This window comes from Nerophis ophidion, linkage group LG11 (genome assembly GCF_033978795.1).
Source record: "Nerophis ophidion isolate RoL-2023_Sa linkage group LG11, RoL_Noph_v1.0, whole genome shotgun sequence".
NCBI lineage: Eukaryota > Metazoa > Chordata > Actinopteri > Syngnathiformes > Syngnathidae > Nerophis > Nerophis ophidion.
This window is the reverse complement of record NC_084621.1, coordinates 40,611,978-40,636,439: the sequence shown is the minus strand read 5'-3', so window position 1 is coordinate 40,636,439 and position 24,462 is coordinate 40,611,978. Positions and strand designations below refer to the sequence as shown.

Sequence of the window (24,462 nt, the reverse complement as noted above, 5' to 3'; positions counted from 1 at the left end):
TAGATCAAGACAAACACGCTAAATGGATTGCGCTCCTTATTTTGAACATCTAAGAGACAAAAGTCCTCTGCACACGAGCTTAGTAGATCAGCTTTGCGTGTGCTATCATGTTTGTACGTGTTTTAATACATGCAAACCATTAATAGACCTAAGTGTGTTTGTTATTGTGGGGGACATAATTATTTGATTCACTGCTGATTACCCACTTATAAACCTATGAACGCTCCCAAATCAATGAGTTTTCAACATGTGGTAGGTAATCCGTCATGGTTTTACGATTTGGGGAATTCTACAGCTGCTTATGAATACATGAGTCATTATTACACCACTAGTCTGAGGGTGACATTCGCTACACCACCTTGCGATGGAAAGGCTTGTTACTCCAACTTTTGCTCGCCACCTACATAATAACCGGTCGTATCAAGAAAAACTCGTTAACTGGAGCACAGTATTTACTATTTCTATTTTAAACTCACTCCTGTTATTCAAATGAGTCATCTTCACATTAAGAACCTTGTAAGAAAAATAAAATAGAGTTGCCTGTGATGGGTCCAGAGTAGGGCTGGTTTTAGGGTTTTAAACTGCCGATTCCGATACAGATCATATGTTTTAACTGTACATTTTTACATGTATTTATGGTAAATGCTATTGACAGTTTATTAATATTTACACAATATTTTAAATACTTTTTGTTTTGATCACATACAATTGTTTGATCAAAACAAAGTCTGGGCACAATAACTAAACACGATTAGAAAACTACTGTTACTCTTTGAAATCCCTTTTGCCATCAGAGTCCTCCTGTGTACAAGCAATTGTTCTTTAAATTTGTAAACATGAGCAAAACTATTTTAAGAAAATAATATCTACCCAATTACTCTAGTATTGATCATATACTGGTATTACCCTTGGTGTCCACACCACTAATTCATGGATTTACCATGAATTGATTTACGTGGACCCCGACTTAAACAAGTTGAACAACTTATTTGGGTGTTACCATTTAGCGGTGAATTGTACAGAATTTGTACTGTACTGTGCAATCTACTAATAAAAGTTTCAATCAATCAATCAAATCGGTCCACCCCTGTGTACTTCTGGATACGACAATGCTGAAACATCACCATGTAACACCTGTTGTTTTATCCCCTCTCTACAGTGGGGCAAAAAAGTATTTAGTCAGCCACTGATTGTGCAAGTTCTCCCTCTTAAAATGATGACAGAGGTCTGTCATTTTCATCATAGGTACACTTCAGCTGTGAGAGACAGAATGTGAAAAAAATAAAAAATCCAGGAAATCACATGGTAGGAATTTTAAAGAATTTATTTGTAAATTATGGTGGAAAATAAGTATTTGGTCAACCATTCAAAGCTCCCACTGATGGAAGGTTTTGGCTCAAAATCTCACGATACATGGCCCCATTCATTCTTTCCTTAACAGGGATCAATCATCCTGTCCCCTTAGCAGAAAAACAGCCCCAAAGCATGATGTTTCCACCTCCATGCTTCACAGTAGGTGTGGTGTTCTTGGGATGCAACTCAGTATTCTTCTTCCTCTAAACACGACGAGCTGAGTTTATACCAAAATGGATACATGGATGAGACAGCAGATGATTGGGAGAATGTCATGTGGACAGATGAAACCAAAATAGAACTTTTTGGTATAAACTCAACTCGTCGTGTTTGGAGGAAGAAAAATACTGAGTTGCATCCCAAGAACACCATACCTACTGTGAAGCATGGGGGTGGAAACATCATACTTTGGGGCTGTTTTTCTGCTAAAGGGACAGGACGATTGATCCGTGTCAAGGAAAGAATGAATGGGGCCATGTATCGTGAGATTTTTAACCAAAACCTCCTTCCATCAGTGAGACCTTTGAATGGTTGACCAAATACTTATTTCCCACTATAATTTACAAATAAATTATTTAAAATTCCTACAATGTGAATTCCTGGATTTTCTTTTAACATTCTGTCTCTCACAGTTGAAGTGTACCTATGATGAAAATTACAGACCTCTGTCATCATTTTAAGTGGGAGAACTTGCACAATTGGTGGCTGACTAAATACTTTTTTGCCCCACTGTAACACCTATTAATCCACTGGTAAATTGCTGCTTACTTTTTGATGTAGCACTCCTCCATCTACACTTTTTAAATATTACCGAGCAGATATTTCTTGGTCTTGTTTCAAGCTACCTTAGCTAGCATGCCTGCTCCTGCTTCCTCTCGGTATAACACACTCAGCCCCGTCCTAACAGTGGCGGGTCATGCGTTTCCCACCTAGGCCTTCAGTGATGTCCCCCTTCAATGATTATCTCTCAAAATACCATCATTTATGTCACCACATGACCATTGCTGGAGAAATACTATACAGAAACACATTTACGCACTACTGGGCATTGTACAAAACCGGTTATTTTCTGGCGCAATTAAAAATCAATACACTCGCATCAGCAATCAAAACATATCTTATGTGGTACTGTCAAAATCATAATTGCAAAAAAATGAGTGACGATGTTTCAGAATTTGCTTTTGAAGAACGTGGAAAAGGTAGAAAGTAAAAATGTGAGCATTAAAGAATAAGATGAGTGTGTCTTACATCTGTGATCATTTTCCCCCTGGTCTTGTTTCTCTCTCGATGGTTGGCTCTCTTCTGCTTCTGCAGTAGCACCCGCTCCCTGGCCGTGCGGTACTCCAGGGCAAACTCACTCAGGATCTTGCTAAAACGGTGAATGCTGACCTCGCGCACGGCATACACGGGGTGGCCCAGGAACAGCAGGAAGGCGTGAAACCTGCAGCAAAAACCCCAGACATGCTTCATTAAAAAGCGTACCGCCGTATCTTTCAACCTTTCATTGCATACCTGTTGATGATCCTCCGGTGTACGATCTTTAAAATAATAATCCTTTCCGCACAGTCTTTGAGGAAGTCGGACATCTTTTGTTTCAATGCCGGCTTCATCTCGTGTTTGGAGATTACTTTTAGGTGATCCCACGATGCTTTGCACCTTCGCTCCATCTGAGCTAGATTGTCTTGAAGCTGGTCGAAGTCCACCTGGCAAAACAAAAACACATCTTCAGTATCACTGATGGACAAACTCACTAGTGGTTAGAGTGCCCGCCCTGAGATCGGTAGGTTGTGAGTTCAAACCCCGGCAGAGTCATACCAAAGACTATAAAAAAATGGGACCCATTACATCCCTGCTTGGCACTCAGCATCAACGGTTGGAATTGGAGGTTAAATCACCATAAATGATTCCCGGGCGCGGCACCGCTGCTGCCCACTGCTCCCCTCACTTCCCAGGGGGTGATCAATGGGTTGGGTCAAATGCAGAGGACAAATTTCACCACACCCAGTGTGTGTGTAACAATCATTGGTACTTTAACACAAGCAGGGATGACTACCGTTTACATTTTAACTAATACTGGTCCTAAATCAGTACCTGTCAAAAAACAATGCTTATTTATTTTTATAGAATTTTGTAAAATTAATTTCTAGTCATTCAAAAGCTTCAATGATACAAATTAAATGCTAACAAAGTTTTTATGTAATGCAGTAAAGGCACATTCATAATAATATTTGTTATTACTCAAATCTACAACAAATTGTCATAATAACGTGAAAAAAAACATTTGCTTGGTAATTCTCATAATTACGGGAGTTCGTGAATGCACCGCTGACTTGTATAACCGTCATTGGTGCATAATGAGGAAGTGCTGTGGTGTTGTCGTGGCTACTAGCCAGCTCTGCGTTATGAGAGCTGCTGTTTCAGGTCGGAAATAAAGTTTAGGAAGTTACGAAGATGGCTACAACCACGTAGGCTACGTATTCTCGCGCTTGCCTCATCTGAATGCCAACAACTGATGAACAAAACATGCGCTCCTTCTGGAACCTTCAACACGGTGGATAAAGAGGAAACGAAGATGTAGTACAAATTTAGTACATGAAATAGGTCATTTACAAAACAGTAACATTACCACGGATATGTCAAATAATGCAACGTATACGACTGATTTGGTGCAACAAAAACTAGAAGCTGCTATTATTGTTTACACAAATAGCGGCCAGCTTTAAAAGCCACTCTCCTACCTTCAGAGTAGGAAATCCGACCTTGGGGGGGGGCGTTCCAGTTAGTTCAAAGTTCCGAATAGGAACTTGAAAACTCCGACTTCCAAATACTAATGGAACACACCGTTACTCTGCATTGATTTAACGTCTAAATGAGACACCAGTAGTTTATTTTTTATTTTGGTTACTACCGTGTACATTGGCACTAGTGCCATTATGGAGCCAGGTATCGGAGCCCATCCCTACTTATAAGTGGACCTCGGGGCTCGTTATGATATGGTCTAACACATATACACATTCAAAACCCAAAGGCTGCTTTACCACTGCGCAGTTTGACTACAGGATTGAATTATTCGGGACATAAATGCAACCTTTGATGCTCAGATAAGAGCTGCCTTTCAGCTTAAGTTGCAAGCAAAAATGTCAGTTATGTCACGTGTTCGGCGCACTTCGTGGATGCACAACGACCAGTCAGCAGGAGTGCAGGTAAGAAACTGATTTTAATGTAATCAAACAAAAGAACACTGACACAAAAGTGGAAAAATAAAGCACGTGCCTACGCCAGGGGCGTCACTAGACCTAATACTGTACTGGGGCACACCTGGGGCACAAATTATTCATGTGAGCGTGCAAAGCGCGCAAGCAAAAACATTTTTAGCACTTATTTATCATAAACAATACATAAATAGTGCTTTAAACTATGGAATCATATCAGATTATGTTGTATGGATCTTTGATTAACCAGCTGAAATTAACTAATGCATTTGACCTACTTGTGCACTTTTTTACTCCAGACTTCTAAACTGCTACTGGTAAAAGCAAAAAGGAAGAGCAATGAATCTTTTTGAAATATATATTGCAGTAATCATCTGCAAATTTAACATCTACAGAAGTAAAACAAAAAATAAAGCACCCCTACATCTCTGGGTTCTTTTATATTATTTAATTTCCATTTATGGCAATGTGGCTAATCCTATTTCAGATACACAAAACTATAAAATATACACAAAACAATAAAGCCACAGTAGTAGAATAAATGAAAAACTGTTGTGTGTCTGTTCAGGGAATAATTTTTTGAGAAGTAAACTGTAACGTCTCCTTTTCATTTTTGCAAAGTGGTCAATCACTCTGGACAGACATGGAAATATTACAGTAACTGTTATACAGTTGACCAGTGGTTCCCAACTGGTGGGTCGTGACATAAAAGTGGATTGTGTGTCATTTTCAGTGGGTCGCAGTCACATGTGTGCTTGAAAAAAAAAAAGTTTAGGGAGAAAAAAATAAAATTGTGGCAACAAAACCATATATTTTTAGCCTTTTTTCTAGTGACTATTAGTGAGTATTTTAGCAAAAGGCAAACCGACTAACAAGTTGGAGGAGGACTCAGGACAGACATGGAAATATATTTAAAAAAAATCTAAATGGGGCTGAGATAGGCGCCAGTGCCCCCCGCGACCCCGAAAGGGAATAAGCGGTAGAAAATGGATGGATGGATGGGGCAACAAAACCTGATATTTTCAGCCATCTTTCTGAAAACAAATACAGAAATGTAACTATTTTTTCTGGAAATAAAACCAGATGCTTTAGCTGTAGCCATTTTTCTGGTGACAAAACAAGATTATTTTAGTCCAAGTCGCACCGATTAACAAGACAAGTCTACTGTGCTGTTTTTCTGTGAAATAAACTTGAATGATTTAAAAATTGGCTCACGACTTGATGATATGGAAAAATGTTTTTCTTCCTGAAGATAAACCATTTGAGAAGCACTTAACTCACACATGCTTACTCCAAATCATCATTGATGCAGAACCAGCAGACAATAACCAACATTATCTACCAAGGATGTCGTTGTGGTTTGTGCAGCCCTTTGAGACACTAGTGATTTAGGGCTATATAAATAAACATTGATTGATTGATTGATTGATTATGTTTCATGTTCATTGGAAATTCCCCCGACAGCTCGTACAGCAAATGAATATGTTTGTCTTGATACAAGGAATAAGGTTAGCTAACTTAGCATCAACTTAAGACAATGATGTTGCCTAGCTAGCTAGGACTTCACTTACATCTCTCATTCCTCGCTTCTTCTCTGCTGCGGGCGAATAACTTTCTTAAATCCATCAAATCCCCCCCCCCTCTCTCTCTCAACCGAAGTCTCGATCCACACGTGAATAAATTACCATATTAAGTAGCCATGTGCTCACTGTTTCGTGGAGTGAATACAGTAGCAATCAATTACCATACTAAGAAGTATATGCGCTGTTGTCTATGTTATCTAGACTTAAAACTCTGAAGCATTTTTTTTTATTGGTGAAATTTTTAGTGGGGCACTGCAGATCAACAGTGGGGCACGTGTCCCAGTGAAATATGTCTGGCGACGCCCCTGGCCTACGCACGGAAGCTAACGCTAAACTTAGCAAGATACAAAAAGGGTCCAAAACGGTGACGTGCCGAACGCACGCGAAGCTAAGACGGGACGGCGTGGCGCAGTGGGAGAGTGGCTGTGCGCAACCCGAAGGTCACTGGTTCAAATCCCACCTAGAACCAACCTCGTCACGTCCGTTGTGTCCTGAGCAAGACACTTCACCCTTGCTCCTGATGGGTGCTGGTTGGCGCCTTGCATGGCAGCTCCCTCCATCAGTGTGTGAATGTGTGTGTGAATGGGTAAATGTGGAAGTAGTGTCAAAGCGCTTTGAGTACCTTGAAGGTAGAAAAGCGCTATACAAGTACAACCCATTTATCATTTATCATTTAACTTAGCACAACTAAAGCAGAGATAAGCAGAGGATACATACGTGATTGTTGCCGTTAGCAAATAATGAGCCAAGGCCGAACTAAGGAATAACGCAGGCTTATATACTCAAATAATAATTGCCATCAGGTGTGCGACAAAGGAATAGCAGCTGGGACAACATAAGAAACCATGGCAACGAGCTACATCAGAAAGTGCACAAACACAGGAATCGGCCAAGTCTAAAACTAAACATGAACAAAGACATAAACGACAAAACAATAAACGATCCGCATAGCGGATCATGACAAGTTACAAGCATCGCAGCCATTAGGTTTGGTGTAGCAAATGTCACAGTAAAAACCTGTAAAATCCGACTAAAACATTTGTTCTTACTCGCTAATATTATCTTATAACTAGAGCAGGCACGGGAAGGAAGAACGTGAGTGTGAAGAACAGTGTTAAGAAGAATGCATTACATTAAATAAATGCATCACTAAAAACATGACCAAGCAATTCCAGCGTATCACTGCTAGTCTGCACCAGACTGAAGCAGATTGAGTCTAATGCCAGCCAAGAATGCTCAAATAATATCGAAACAGTAAACATTTATTCATGAAAATATAGAAAAGCTGCTGATGGTGTGCTTGATGGAGAAGCAGCTTAAAAGAGGTAAATACTAAGGTAAATACTGTACATTATTACAGTACTTCATAAAACTACTGTAGTTTCTTGTGGTGCCGTAAATTTCAGACTATAAGCCTCTACTTTTTTTCCTACACTTTGAACCCTGCAGCTTGTAAAACGATGTGGATAATGTATTAATCGTTGCTGATGGTAATAATGCAGTACTTTTCAGAAATAAAATTAAAAAAACATGATAAGGTGTGTTATTGTTTTATGCTATGGCGCCATCTTTTGGAAGAGTTCACTCACTGCCGGTGCTGCAGTATCCTTGCATTTAATCCTTCCAACCGGAAGTAGAATTGCCATTCAGTCTTTTAGCCTTCCAAAACATTTTTACTCGTATGAATTATTCATTCATCACTCCAAGCAAGGTCTGTAAGTTTCACAGTATAACTAAAACTGTATACTTAGTAAACCCTCCCATGTGTGGTGTCTGTAGCAGTCTTTTCATGCATATTTGTAGGTTGTACGTGCTATCGTAATGTAATGGTGCCTCTACTTTTTTCCTACACTTAGAATCCTGCAGCTTGTAAAACAGTGCAGCATTGTTAGCATTACCTAATATGCTAACACTTTACGAGTGTCTGTGTTAGTATTAATAACCTAGAAGGACATTCTTTTTGTTTCACAAGTTCCTCAGTAAAATTCACCAATACATCACCGTTGACTTGTTTAGCGGATTGGAGAGCTAGCTTTATTACGTTGACTTGTGTTTTGTTTGATCTGCCGTTTTACAGCCGTGCTACAAACACTGTAAACAATTAAGGTATGAAAATTAACATTTACAGAATCGTTCTGTGTAAATAACTTATTTCACAATGTATATATTTGCAGCTTATAGTCCGGTGCGGCTAAATATGGAAACATACTTTGGGTGAGGCTCATATCATGGCGCCTTCTATACTCCACAAAAGAAACGATATTCTTTTTTATTGTTTTTATACAGTATTTAATTTCTAAAGTTATAAAAAACAATGCATGTTACATGTTAATATTGTTTTGATTTTTTAGGGGGGGATTTAAATTCATTTCAATGAGTGACATTGATTTGATTAACGTGGACCCCGACTTAAACAAGTTGAAAAACTTATTCAGGTGTTACCATTTAGTGGTCATTTGTGCGGAATATGTACTGTACTGTGCAATCTACTGCTAAAAGTTTCAATCAATCAATCAATCAATCAGATACAAGCGTTTTCAGAAGTTGAGGTACGACTGTACAGTATTTGACATCCATCGTTAGTTAGTTGACAAAGCATTCCGACCTTAGTCAAGCGGGTGATGGCTCCAATCTCGGAGTAAAGATCGGAGCTGTCCGGAAACTTCTCGACCACGATGGAGCAGGTGTGGTGCAGTAGGGACTGCTTGTGAACCGTGTCTTTCACCTCGGGGACTTTCTCCAAGTAACTCAGCTCGAAGCCTTTGGCCTGCAGAACACAGAAACTCTCTCAGAGATGAAGGGGAACATTCTGATAGAAACAATCGAGAGCCTCGAGAAGAGCGGCAAATTGCACTGCATTTCCTTTCTGGCACGGACAGAGAAAAGGGTCCCAAAGCGTGCCAAGAAGATATGTAGCTTCATTAAGTTGTGATTATCAGAAACCACGATCTGCTTCCAAAGCCCACAGATTGTTGTGCTGGCCAAAGAAGCCAGAACATGGCATGAAAGACGCACAAAGCAGCTCCTTTGTTCCTCCGCCAGCTTTATATGGCCAGCTGAAAAGTACACATCCACACTTTATTTGTAACAAGCGCCTGTTTTCATGTAGATGACTTATGCTTTCCCCTTTGCCACTCGGACACACTCATAGAATTACTCGGCGCAGATGCATGATTCCAACACACACACACACACACACACACACACACACACACACACACACACACACACACACACACACACACACACACACACACACACACACACACACACACACACACACACACACACACACACACACACACACACACACACACACACACACACACACACACACACACACACACACACACACACACACACACACACACACACACACACACACACACACACACACACACACACACACACACACACACACACACACACACACACACACACACACACACACACACACACACACACACACACACACACACACACACACACACACACACACACACACACACACACACACACACACACACACACACACACACACACACACACACACACACACACACACACACACACACACACACACACACACACACACACACACACACACACACACACACACACACACACACACACACACACACACACACACACACACACACACACACACACACACACACACACACACACACACACACACACACACACACACACACACACACACACACACACACACACACACACACACACACACACACACACACACACACACACACACACACACACACACACACACACACACACACACACACACACACACACACACACACACACACACACACACACACACACACACACACACACACACACACACACACACACACACACACACACACACACACACACACACACACACACACACACACACACACACACATTTTTTCTCAGACAGATGGAGCCAAGTTTTCTCACACAGCCCACAGTAATTGCGGCCAAATAAATGGACGTTCCTAGCCCTAATTCATCTGTAAAACGCAATAAAACTGCAGAAAAAAAGACAGGCAGATTAACCATCTGTCCAAAGAGACAAATTCTCAGTCGACATGTATTCATCCATTGTGCAGTGACTCTCTTTTGGCTTTAAAAACTGCCTTTTGATGACAACTCTGTTGTAGTGCTTCTCAACTGCAGAACTCCTTATTGCAACTTTGGTTGGTTTTAGATCAGATTAAGGACGGGTACTGAATTTGGCACTTTTAGAGGCATTGACCGAATTCCATGGTTACTATTGGTTGTCAATTAGGGTAGCATGGTATAGACGAAATGATGGCTGACAATAAGAGTTTTTATTACTATCATTGTATTTGTATTTAAAAAAAAATGTGTACTCCGACTTCCTCCAACCACCAAAAGCATGCACCTGGGGATAGGTTGATTGGGAACACTAAATTGGTCCTAGTGTGTGAATGTGAGTGTGAATGTTGTCTGTCTATATGTGTTGGCCCTGCGATGAGGTGGCGACTTGTCCAGGGTGTACAATGACTTCCGCCCAAAACGCAGCTGAGATAGGCTCCAGCAACTCCCCGCGAACTAGAAAGGGACAAGCGGTAGAAAATGGATGGGTGGATGTGTGTTTAAAAAAGGGTGAACATTTTAATCATACTTGAAGTTAATGTGATGCACGTTTTGTAGTGAAATTTGTGGGGTATAAACTGTTAATGATGTATTTTCTTGTGCAAAAATTAGAAAGTCTAACATATATTTGAACATATTGCTGACTCATCACCGATGAAGTGAGGTAAATCAACTGGACTTGGTCATTTGAAAAGTAGCTCGTCTGCTGAAATAGTGTGGGCACCCCATACAGTAAAAGTACATTTCCCCACATATTTCCCGCTAAAAGGAAACGTTAGTCGTTGATGACTCAGTAATACATGCAAAAAAGTTAGACTTCAAAAAATACATATATATATATATGAATTAGATATCATCATCAAAAACAATTATTTATTAACACACACAAAAGTAACAAAAAAATGGTAGGTACTAGGTACCAGGAATTGGTACCGCATCGGTTCAAATGTAAATGTGTGTGTGTATATATATATATATATATATATATATATATATCCGCCTCCGCTTGGGATGGTTTCCTGCTGGCTCCGCTGTGAACGGGACTCTCGCTGCTGTGTTGGATCCGCTTTGGACTGGACTCTCGCGACTGTGTTGGATCCATTGTGGATTGAACTTTCACAGTATCATGTTAGACCCGCTCGACATCCATTGCTTTCCTCCTCTCTAAGGTTCTCATAGTCATTATTGTCACCGACGTCCCACTGGGTCATTATTGTCACCGATGTCCCACTGGGTGTGAGTTTTCCTTGCCCTTATGTGGGCCTACCGAGGATGTCGTGGTGGTTTGTGCAGCCCTTTGAGACACTAGTGATTTAGGGCTATATAAGTAAACATTGATTGATTGATTGATATATATATATATATATATATATATATATATATATGTATATATATATATATATATATATATATATATATATATATATATATATATATATATATATATATATATATATATATATATATATATATATATGGGATGGGTATCGTTTACATTTGAACCGATGCGGTACATATTCCTCATCTGCGGTACCAGGAATTGGTACCGCATATATATATATAAGGGCTGGGCAACGATTAAAAATTTTAATCGAAGTTAATCGCACTATTTCTCCGATTAATCGCGATTAACTGCATTGTATACGCAAAGCCCAATAATGAATTCAAAAGTAGTGTGTAGTGCACCTTTATTGGAATATTCTCCCACATGAAACAAAAGCGCCAAAACATCTGTTGTGCAAACACAATTTAAATCAGTCCTTGTTAAACAGTAGCAGTTTGAAAAAGTTATGAAAATCAACTCAAAAAATGTAAATATAAACATTTAAGCTTATTGCCACTGCCAGGGTATTTAAGTTATCCTGTTTGTTATGGAAAATAAATATAATCTACATATAAATCTCTGAGCCACAATCATAACATCTGAACAGGCAATTTCTGAGGTAACAGCAGAAACATTTTTTTTTATCAGGGATCTTATGTTTAAAAAACCTATATTATAGGTAGTGGGCTGTTTTAGGGAATTTTTGATCAAATTATCCGAAGTAGCAATATTAATAATGTTGTGTTTATTCTGCGTAGTACACTTAAAATAATTATGACCATATCTAGGAATTGATCTGATGGGAATTTTCCGATTGTTTGCTTGGTGCTTTGATAAACTGAACGCATATACATGGTACTATATTGTGATGTTATGAGCCAGGGAAAAAAAGAACTACCCTACCCAGCATGCAACAGGAGTGACGAGCATGCGCGGTAGCCCAGTATAGGTTGTGTCGCCATGTCGGCATCTTGTATGTTGTGATATGCACGCTCTGAAAGTAAACGTTAAGAACTCAGCCAACACTCCTCGTCTGCATTATTAATAAATAGACAGACAACACAAATACTCCGCTGCTTCACAAGCCGCTGGATGTAGCCGGCAAAGTATTCCCATGCTAGCTAGCCGGTCTAGCAAGCACGCTTCATTCAGTCCAAAACGGCCCGATCTATCCACATTCAGAATTGTCTGGCGGTCGTAAGTGATCCCGGAGTGACCACGCTGTAAGCCAGCCATGAAATTTGCAGAATTGTCCGGTATTTTTGCCAAATGTTCCATCTTTACCAAGAGCCCCTCGACGCCGAAGTACATCCGGGAGATGCCATCTTGTTAAGAAAAGGCGTTAACAAAATAAAAGCATGTAAACAACATACGCAAATGTGCGATAAAATAATTGTCGGCGTTAATAGATTGATGAGTTAATGCGTAATTAACACATTAATTTGCCCACCCCTAATATATATATATATGAGATAGGTATTGTTTACATTTGAACCAATGCGGTACCAATTCCCGGTACCTGGTACCTACCATTTTTTCGGTACTTTTGTGTGTGTTAATAAATAATTGTTTTTGACAATGATATCTAATTTCTTATATCAACAATTAAACATGAGCTGATTATCACAACTGCTGTACAATTGTTATATAATGTTTTATTATAACATTTATGATTCTGACTTACAGGTGCAAATCCAAGATGGCAGTAGTTTATTGTTTATGGTATGCTGTGTTGGCTAGTCAGTTCAGTCTTTGCTGTCAAGTCTTTTGTTGTGCCCTAAAACGTGTTAATACTGTATACCTATACCCATACCTATCACGCACCAGCTGTTCGATTTTAACATGCAACTTAGTTGTAGTTTTGATTAACCTATTTGAAGATGTTGAAATTGCCATGTAATATTGCTAATGCAAATAGCAACGCCAATTTATATTAGCATCAAGCTAGTAAATATTTGGAAAAGTGGAGCCTTACATTACTTACGTTGGAACGCTTTTTTATTTCATTTCTTTCTTGGCATTACAAATTACAACATTACCTTGATGTAGTTTTAAGCAGTCCGCTCTCAGTGCTGCCTGAGTGATCGGCAAGTGCTGAAGTCAAGGAGATGGCTGAGTTGGCAACCGGCAATGATGTCATGCGCAACCCAGCTCCCTAATCATGGCACTTTGAATTTTACATGAATCGGTGACCGGTAGGACAGGCGGGATTCGGTCGGTGCCAAACAAAAGTAGCAAATTCGGTACCCATTCCTATATACAACAAATCTTTAAAACATGAATGAGCAAATCTTTCTGCCTCATCTCCCACCCATGATGTGTGACCCGGTCCATCTAACTTACTAGAAAAGTGCATTAAAGCTGTGCAACAAGGGGACCGTGACAATTTTAAGGGAAATTTGCTATCATGTCCTTACCAGTGACAGAGCAGGAACGAGCTGGGAATACGTTTGCAGTAAAACATCATATTGAGCGCCCGATCATTCATTAATTGACATTTGACATGCGCCTCATCACACAAAAAGGAGCGATCATTGACCACGGGGCCCCTACACACAGAATGTGATCCGTGTATATATAGTTGTATGATTAGCAACAGGTGGATACACACGTTAATTATGTACCCAGTTCTGTTTGTCACTCTGAGTCGCTGGCATACGCAGATGAAAAAAGATTAATTCTTTGTAGTAAATACAGTTGTGATCAAAATTATTCAACCCCCACACAATTTTGGTGTTTTAGCAAGTTGGACATTTATTCCGTATTTTGTTTATAGTCATATCAAATAAAGATGTGTCAAATAGACAAATGCAACTTAAATTGTAACACTGTACTTTACAAAATACCAAAAAAGGACATTTTTGTTAATATCTCATTGACAAAATTATTCAACCCCTTGAAGATCATAACTCTTAAGAACAGAATTTGAATAAGGTCTTTTCAATCAGGTGTTAGATGTGATTAGAAACATAACGAGCAATAATTAAACTGATTGAAAAAGATTGTGACGCTCAGCTTCTTGTAGATGGTCAATGGTGTATTTGCAACATGGTGAAGTCCAGGGAGTGGTCAAAGAAGTCAAGAGAGGAGGTAATTTCTCTTCATAAGAAAGGATATGGATATAAGAAAATAGCAAAGACATTACACATTCCAAGAGACACAGTTGGGAGCATAATTCGCAAGTTTAAAGCTAAAGGCACAGTGGAAACACTACCTGGGCGTGGTAGAAAGAGGATGCTGTGAAGTGTACAGTGGTGAAAACCCCCCGGGTAACAGCTGAGGAACTACAACAGGACATTGCAGAGGGGGGGACGCAGGTTTCGTCCCAGACATTAAGGCGCGCACTACGAGATGAAGGCCTCCATGCCAGAACTCCCAGGCGCACCCCACTTCTGACTACCAGGCACAAGAAAAATAGACTCCAGTATGCCAAAAATCATCTGGATAAACCCCAAAGGTTCTGGGAAACTGTTCTATGGAGCGATGAGACAAAACTGGAACTCTTTGGGCTTATGAATCAACGTTATGTCTGGAGGAGAAAAAATGAAGCTTACAAAGAGAAGAACACCTTTCCTACTGTCAAGCATGGTGGGGGGTCAATCATGCTCTGGGGCTGTTTCTCTGCCTCAGGTACCGGGAATCTCCAGCGCGTTCAAGGCATTATGAATTCTATCTCCTACCAGGATATATTAGCTGCAAATGTCATGAAGTCAGTGACGAAGCTGAGGCTTTGGAGACGTTGGACCTTCCAACAGGACAACGATCCCAAGCATACCTCCGAATCAACATCAGAGTGGTTGCAGAAGAAGGGCTGGAAGACTCTGGAGTGGCCTTCACAGTCACCAGACCTAAATCCTATAGAAAACCTGTGGTGGGACTTGAAGAAGGCAGTTGCAGCAATAAATGTCCAACTTGCTAAAACACCAAAATTGTGTGGGGGGTGAATAATTTTGATCACAACTGTAAATAATGAAGTTTCGTAGCCCATTGGTTGGGATTCACTGAGATGAATCTACATGTCAAACAGTACTGTTTACAATTTGCAAGTGACTACCATCTGCACCAGTTTACAATTTCCCAATTTTCCAGAGCCAAACGTTGACAATAAATAGTTACTATTATTCAAAAAGATCTAAAAATCATATCAGGAGGACTGACAGTGAAGGCTTCGCAAGAAAGCTCAATGCATGTACAATAGATGTATGGTCATTGTAGTCCAAACGTACAATGAACCATCATAACTAAAACATGCCATATGTAGGGAAAAGAGTGTCATTGACTTGAAAATATTTTTATAATTTCCTTTTCATTCCTCTTATGTCACTGGCCAAATGGTTAGTTTTGGTTTTAGCCAGCCAGTCCAAGGGCCACCGTCATAAACGGGTTTCTGAATAGTCCCCTATTTCCTGATTGACCACCAGTCAGGCAATACCAATAGGAAGAAGTTCATAATGGACACGTTATATATATACTCACATTGGTGCCATTAAGGAAGTTGCCGATGGCTAACAGCGTGGTCAAGATGTAGCGCAGAGTCTTGTTTTTCTCCAGTTGGTCCATCCCTTCTTTAAGGTCCTGGAGTGGCTCAGCCACTTCCTACAAAGACCAGGGGGACAAGTTGCTTTGTACCATTACGTTGTATAGATATGTATGTATAGATATCTTAACCCATCCCCGCTATTAGTTGGCCTGAAAAATGTCATGGTAAAACATCTAGTCTTACGCGCTAACATTAGCTTATAGCTAGAGATCAACATAACTTCATTGCAAAAAGTCAGTGTTCAAAAACAAGAAAAAACAAAAATTAGATGTATTTTATTTGAACTAAGCAAAATTATCTGCTAGTAGAACAATAAAATAAGGCTTGCCAAGACTTTCCAAAACAAGTACAATTAGCTAACCTCAATGAACCCAAAAATCCCTTAAAATAAGTATATTCTCACTAATAACAAGTGCATTTTTCTTGGTAGAAAAAATATGAGACCTTTTTTCTCAATATGTTAAAAAATATTCCTAAATTAAGTAAATGCTAGAGCCATTATCTTGACATAATGATATGCGCTCTGCATCATGATTTTTTTTTTTCATGCTTGAAGTAAGAAATTATTACTTTAAAAAAGTAGTTTGATGACACAGCTTTGCATCAGTTGATATACTAGTTTCAAGCATGTTTTACTCAAAATAGGTTATAAAATCTCAGCTACAAGCTGTAATATCTTACTGAGATCATTTAGGTACCAAAACCCTTAAAACAAGTACCGGTAAAAGACTCTAACACAAAATCTGCTTAGGGAGAAGAATTATCTTATAAGACAGAAAATAAGCAAATATCACCCTTATTTGAGATATTTAATCTGACTTAGATTTCAGTTTTTGCAGTGTTGGTTTTCTAACCCTGTTGCCGAAGCAATTTGAGCATATCACTGATAGTCTGCGCCATATGAAGCAAAATTAGTCTAACACCAGATGGTAAAATGTCTTATCAGATGACATTTATCAATACAAATATGGAAAAGCCGCTGATGTATTTGTTGATGAAGCAGCTGGAAGGAAATACCGTAGAAGTCCACTCTCCAAGGTCAATGCTGCACATTACTATTACATTACTTCATAAAACTGTGGTTAGTTCTACATTCTATTCTATTATTTTTATGCAATATTTCTTATCTAAAAGTGTGTTTTTCTTTTTAAAAGACATGTTACATGTTAAAATTGTGTTTGGGGTCCAAGTACCAAGAATATTGATTTCAATTTATTTAAAAAATGGGAGACGTTGATTTGAGATACAAGTGTTTTGGGTTAAGATTGTAAATTGAGATACTACTGTATGCACAATTTAATGAGATCCGATACAAGAGCTGTATCTGAAATTCTGCCTTTATCAAAGTAATAATTCTGACTAAGGCCATGTCCACTACAACATGGATAATTAAAAGAGAATCTCAACTAATACAAGTGTAGTTTAAAACATGTCTATTTTTTACCCAGTGTTGGCCAATCAGAAGTCTGAAAAAGCTACCATATCTGACTTGTGGCGCATTATACCACCTTGGTTCATTAATGAAAAGCCATATTAGATGTACAATGACGTGTACAACACAGATACCACAGTGCTTCTATTATGTATAACGTAGTATATGGATTAAATTCTAGACTCTGCCAGCTCATTCCAGTGACCACTACTTCTCATAGACATAACACTAGAAGTAAACCTTTATTAAGAGGGAAAAATCGTCCTCTAAAATGTACAAGCCTTAGTATAGCCTGTAGAGGCCCAATGATCTGGAATGAGATTGATATCTCTACAAAAGAATCACAATCTTTAAACATTTTTAAAAAGCGTTCTAAGTTAAATTTTTTGCGAGGTTATGCTTAGTACATTTAGCACACTGCTTATGGTTGAGGAATTCACATTGGTTGCGTATTTTTTGTCTTGACCTCTGTATGTATTTAGGAGATTATCGGACATCTTTAAGATGCAACCATTTAATCAAATTTGAATAATAGGATATTGAGACTGATTTGGTGGATATAAAGATTATTTTTTATTTATAAATGAAATTGTGAATTGGTATTTGGTGGGTAGATTTTGAAATGTATTGTATTGTATTTTGTATATTATATTATGATGTATATTTTTACTGTGGGTCGCTGTCCATAAGTTTTGTGCTTCTAGGGATGACCTTTTTGCAGAACAAACTCTGATATTAACAAAAAAAAAAACAATAATGAAATACAAAACTATGTTTGTCTGTAAATAAATAAAAAATACATTATCCTTAAAATCACAAACATGGAACCCAGGAAATGATGTGTCTTTTTTTTCTGTCTTACAAAGCGCAAGCAGGGGCGCCAATAACTTCATGTTAAGTTTGAACAAAGTTTAAAAACATGATTCTGTCGCTCATTTCTTATGACAAAACAAAAAGGACACAAATCAAGGTTCGCTTGTGGACGATAGTGAATATGCATACAAACAAAAGTCATGTTTGTGTGGACATAACTTTTCACTGACAGGGTTAATTTCTAATGTATATTATTGTGCAGTTTGCAGTGGTGTCAAGCTAAAGTGAATATTCATGGAAAAACATTGATGGCCCCTTCATGAGTATATTGGGAGCCAACTCCTTAGGCTGAGGCACGTGCGCGTGATTTAAGCGAGCACGGACACTCACCTTCTCAATAAGCTCATAGTCCATCTTGAAGGCCCACAGCTGCAGGCGGGCCGACAGCTCGGTGATGGAGGAGAGGATGAGGAGGAACTGTTCGGCGCTGCCCAGGGGAATATCCGGACTGAGCAGCTGAGCCTCCTGGATCCTCTGCTTCTCCTCTTCCGTGGGGATCATGGTCAGGATTTTCTGGAAGGAGATGAGATGACAAAAAGGGGAATAGATAGTTCCAGCGGGATCATTTATCAAGGCATCATGATCTTCTAGTCTCATAGAGGACACAAATTGATCCTGACATTTTCAACCTCTGTTTATCTTAGATGTTTCCAGATTTCCAGGAAACCTGCGTGACACGTGAACTTTCCACCTTTTTAAATGAGAATATAAAAAAAGCTAAAAGGTGAACAGGAAACAAGAGTTGAGTGATCCCTGTGTGCTTTATACTGAAGGGACTTCCATCCTTATCTGCTGATGTTTATCGCAAGTGCAACTTTTTAATCAACTTTGTGATGAATTACACGCTGCCAGACAAAAATATGATACGCCAACATTATCGCAGCTACACTAGAAGAATTACATATCGTGTTTTTACAGAGATCTGTGTTTTTTGTCATTCAAGAAAAAATGCATTCATTTTGCAACCCCAATCTGTTTTGCTTGATTGACGTTTTATTCTTACCTCAATGCCTTCTTTGTTCAGTGCATACTCATCAAAGTTGATGATGGCCGTCTTGATGGTGCGAGGAGGCGGCAAGACAGTGAGACCGATGTTTATGGCGTTGCTGCGTTTGGAATCTAGGACTAGGATTTCTTGCCTTTTGCCGTCTCCTGCCGCCTTCTAGAAAACATGAAGCAATAACACAAACATAAGACTTTTTTTTGAGCCCCTTAACCCTTCATCTGTATCTCACATTTTGTAATTCAACCAATTAGTTAAATATTCATAAGAATATTATATTTTATTTGTGTGTGTGTGTGTGTGTGTGTGATTGTGCATATTTTCGTCTTTTTTTACTTGTGTGAAGCACTCAGTGTTTCCTGTGCATGAAAAAGTATAGTAGAAATAACATTTCTGTGATTGATTTTCTCGCCCACAGCTTATTTAATAGGTCACTTTGACAGGTACATGTTTTTTTTGTTGCTTTCTGTTGAGTTTTATCACGTAGTAAAAAGTCATTTTAAAACTGTTAAAAAAATATTAACTGTTAACAAAATAAATAATACCTTTATTAAATATAATTTTAAAAATATAAATAATTACATCAATTCATAATATTTACATTTTTTTTTTTAAAGTTTGTTGCTTATGTTAATTCATATTTTTAGATGACTCATTTAAAAATTGCATACAATATATTAACCGTTTTCAAAATAAATAAGTACCTGTACTAAATATATATATCTTAGTTCAAGTAACTTTTAATTGTCTTTATATTTAATTTTGGATCATTAAAAAATGTTGTATGTTACATAAAATGTGACATTTATCCAACTAGCTAATTGTTAAGAAGCAACTGAACACACATTTTAATTAAAAGCATTTGTAAATTAGTAAAATATCAAACATTTTTAGGGCACATGTGAAATTACTTAATTACTATTTAAAAATATAATCAATTAATTACTATTAAAAAATGTATTATTTGGATACATTTTTGTTATTTATGCTCTTAATTGTTTTTTATGATTGTCTGCTATTTTTATGATATTTTCAATTTATATGAACAACAATATAAATAAATAAGTAGTACAAACCCCGTTTCCATATGAGTTGGGAAATTGTGTTAAATGTAAATAAAAACAGAATACAATGATTTGCAAATCCTTTTCAACTCATATTCAGTTGAATGCACTACAAAGACAAGATATTTGATGTTCAAACTCATAAACTTTATTTTTTTTGCAAATAATAATTAACTTAGAATTTCATGGCTGCAACACGTGCCAAAGTAGTTGGGAAAGGGCATGTTCACCACTGTGTTACATCACCTTTTCTTTTAACAACACTCAATAAACGATTGGGAACTGAGGAAACTAATTGTTGAAGCTTTGAAAGTGGAATTCTTTCTCATTCTTGTTTTATGTAGAGCTTTAGTTGTTCACCAGTCCGGGGTCTCCGCTGTCGTATTTTACGCTTCATAATGTGCCACACATTTTCAATGGGAGACAGGTCTGGACTGCAGGCGGGCCAGGAAAGTACCCGCACTCTTTTACTACGAAACCAAGATGTTGTAACACGTGACTTGGCATTGTCTTGCTGAAATAAGCAGGGGCGTCCATGATAACGTTGTTTGGATGACAACATATGTTGCTCCAAAACCTGTATGGACCATTCAGCATTAATGGTGCCTTCACAGATGTTTAAATTACCCATGCCTTGGGCACTATTACACCCCCATACCATCACAGATGCTGGCTTTTGAACTTCGCACCTATAACAATGCGGATGGTTATTTTCTTCTTTGTTACGGAGGACACCACGGCCACAGTTTCCAAATATAATTTGAAATGTGGACTCGTCAGACCACAGAAGACTTTTCCACTTTGCATCAGTCCATCTTAGATGAGCTCGGGCCCAGCAAAGCCAGCGTCGTTCCTTGGTGTTGTTGATAAATGGGTTTTGCTTTGCATAGCAGAGTTTTAACTTGCACTTACAGATGTAGCAACCAACTGTAGTTACTGACAGTGGTTTACTGAAGTGTTCCTGAGCCCATGTGGTGATATCATTTACACACCGATGTCGGTTTTTGATGCAGTACCGCCTTAGGGATCAAAGGTCCGTAATATCATCGCTTACGTGCAGTGATTTCTCCAGATTCTCTGAACCTTTTGATGATTTTATGGACCGTAGATGGTAAAATCCCTAAATTCCTTGCAGTAGCTCGTTGAGAAATGTTGTTCTAAAACTGTGCAACAATTTGCCTACAAATTGGTGACCCTCACCCCATCCTTGTTTGTGAATTACTTAGCATTTCATGGAAGATGCTTTTATACCCAATCATGGCACCCACCTGTTCCCAATTAGCCTGCACAACCTGTGGGATGTTCCAAATATGTGATTGATGAGTATTCTTCAACTTTATCAGTATTTATTGCCACCTTTCTCAACTTCTTTGTCACATGTTGCTGGCATCAAATTCTAAAGTTAATGATTATTTGCAAAAAAAAAAATGTTTATCAGTTTGAACATCAAATATGTTGTCTTTGTAGCATATTCAACTGAATATGGGTTGAAAAGGATTTGCAAATCATTGTATTCCGTTTATATTTACATCTAACACAATTTCCCAACTCATATGGAAATGGGGTTTGTACAATGTACTTTAGGAGGTGAACTGGGTCCTGTCCGGCAATAACATTTACTTGATCTATTATTAAATGTCTTCCTTTATTGATACGCTGGGGAAACCACATAATTGTGCTACGCTATAAAGGTGTTTTATTTGCCTGATGGGAGGTAAAAAATGTAAACGCATTTCCAGCTCCCACAGGAAACCCCCATTCATCTTTTCCAATTCTATTTTAAGAACAAGACATCACTGCAGGAGTTTAGTAATGTGATTTTTTTGTTCCAAATAAAATATGAGAATAAGGTTGGTCAATATGGCCTATAATCCATCCATTTATATTGTATAATATAACCTCTTGCAATAACAATATACATTATATCACCATATATAATTTGGCCTCAACATACATTATGTATCGTTTATATCGCACAAACCAGCTGTACCTTGGTGACAGGAAGCTCCTTAGACTTGGACTCAAAGAGCTGCTCCAGCTTGGAGGTGTCCACTTTAAGCGGCTCCAGTTTACACCACAGGGATTCCTTGCAGAACTTATGGCTCTTACATTGCCATTCCATGGGGCGCACCTCGTTCCAGAAGAGCCGGATGGTCTTCTTCTTCTTGAGGAACAGCGGGACCTCCGCCCGACTCAGCTGCGGGGAAGACGGCGGCACGGACGCCGTGAACAGCGGAGGCGGGGGAATCATTTTGCCGAGGAGCGGAGGGGGCGGGGGACACCGAAAGAGGGGCGGCGGCAGAGCGGCGTTGCAAGGCGGAGGAGGCGGCGGCGGTAGGACAAGATCCCGCGCCCCCATCATGCTGTTCAGATCTAGAATATCCATGTCGTCCTCATCATGCAGGTCGGTGAAATCCATCTCCTTGATGCGTAGCTCCTTGGGCGTGGCCATCAGCTGGTCCCAGATTTGATCGGACTCCTTCTTCTGGGAGACGCTAATGGACGATCTGTCCGTCTGCTGCACTTCCTTTGCAGCCTCCACCTCGGTGGGAGACGCAAGACCTTTAATCAGGTCTCCAAACTTCCCCGCCACCGCGCGCACAACGCCATCCGTCTTTTTCACATTTTCTTCTCTTGCCTGTCTGTGTGCCTCCAATGTGGAGATCCTGCAAACCAAGCTGGACACCTGCGTGTCCTTTTCACATTCACATTCATTGTCCTTCTCCGTCTCGCCTTCCGCGTCCTCCTTGTTGGATGTGTAGAGCATGTCCAGCATGAAGCGCTTGTTGTTGAGGATGTCGTTTTCCTCGGGGTCCTTCCACTGGCCTGTCGTCGTAGAAAAGATGTGCCAGTTTAAACTTGGCTTCATGTGCTTTGCTAGAAATGTAGAGGAACAAAGAGTACCTGCGTCAAGGTCATTTTTCAGCTTTTCCTCGCGCTCCTCCCTCTCCAGAGTGCTGTTGGTGGACGAGATGCTGGACGCCGAGCAGTTGTCCTTCTCGTTCACTTCTTCGTTCTGTCTCTCCTTCTCGCTCAGCACAGCATTCTTCTCCACCTCCCTCTCTATCGTCTGCTCCTTCTCACAGTCCTCCAGTTCCACATCCACCACCACCACTACACTACATACGTCTGCTACATCAGCTACTTCCACCTGATCTTCTAAGTCTCTCCCTGTCTCACATCCTTCCTGCTCCTCGAGCTTCTCCACTCCTCCCTCTCCACTCTCCTTTGCCTCCACAAGTACATTCTGATCTGCATGAGTCTCAGCGACATCCTCCGTGTCTGCTGGCTGCTCTGTTGCAGCCATATTTGGTTGCGAAGGAGGTGAAGGACAAGGTTCTGAAGTATTTAATTCCAATGCCGGACTCTTGGTTCTGGCCGCCGGGTCAAGTTCTGCCTCAGGAATGGAGGGTGTCCCTGGAAGAGATTGAAAAAAAATGTCAACCTGTTTATTCCGACTATAATACTCATTCATTCACATAATAACGAGTATTCCTGACTGAAAATGATTCTGGACGAACAAAATGTATCCTGCCTGACATCTTCTGGTTATGTATACAGTAAGCAAGTACAGTCGCGATCAAAAGTTTACATACATTTGTAAAGATCATAATGTCAAGGCTGTCTTGAGTTTCCAATAATTTCTACAACTCTTATTTTTTTGTATTGTGGCCAAACAGCTCAATTTTTGTTTCATCTGACATCACATTGACAAGGATAAGACCTTCTGGAGGAAAGTTCTGTGGTCAGATGAAACAAAAATTGAGTTGTTCGGCCAAGATACCCAGCAATATGTTTGAAGGAGAAAAGGTGAGGCCTTTAATTCTAGCAACACCACACCTATCCTCAAGCATTTTTTTGTTGATCAAAAAAAACATCATATATAAATATATATGTATGTATATACATATATATATATATGTATATATATATATATATACATATAT

General features: G+C 39.3%; 1 protein-coding gene across 5 annotated transcripts in view; it reads right to left on the bottom strand.

Moving 5' to 3' along the window:
• fhod3b (formin homology 2 domain containing 3b) overlaps positions 1-24,462 on the bottom strand; it is a 242,668-nt gene that overhangs the window by 6,782 nt on the left and 211,424 nt on the right. For 4 of the 5 annotated variants that reach the window (XM_061915920.1, XM_061915923.1, XM_061915924.1 and 1 more), the window contains 8 exons: positions 23,420-23,932; positions 22,506-23,341; positions 19,452-19,610; positions 18,779-18,961; positions 16,080-16,199; positions 8,754-8,915; positions 2,866-3,056; positions 2,602-2,794 (listed from right to left, as the gene is read on the bottom strand). In XM_061915920.1, coding sequence (XP_061771904.1) covers positions 2,602-2,794; positions 2,866-3,056; positions 8,754-8,915; positions 16,080-16,199; positions 18,779-18,961; positions 19,452-19,610; positions 22,506-23,341; positions 23,420-23,932 — 2,357 coding nt within the window. The remainder of the gene's footprint in view (positions 1-2,601; positions 2,795-2,865; positions 3,057-8,753; positions 8,916-16,079; positions 16,200-18,778; positions 18,962-19,451; positions 19,611-22,505; positions 23,342-23,419; positions 23,933-24,462) is intronic. The other variant, XM_061915921.1, reaches the window with a different exon arrangement.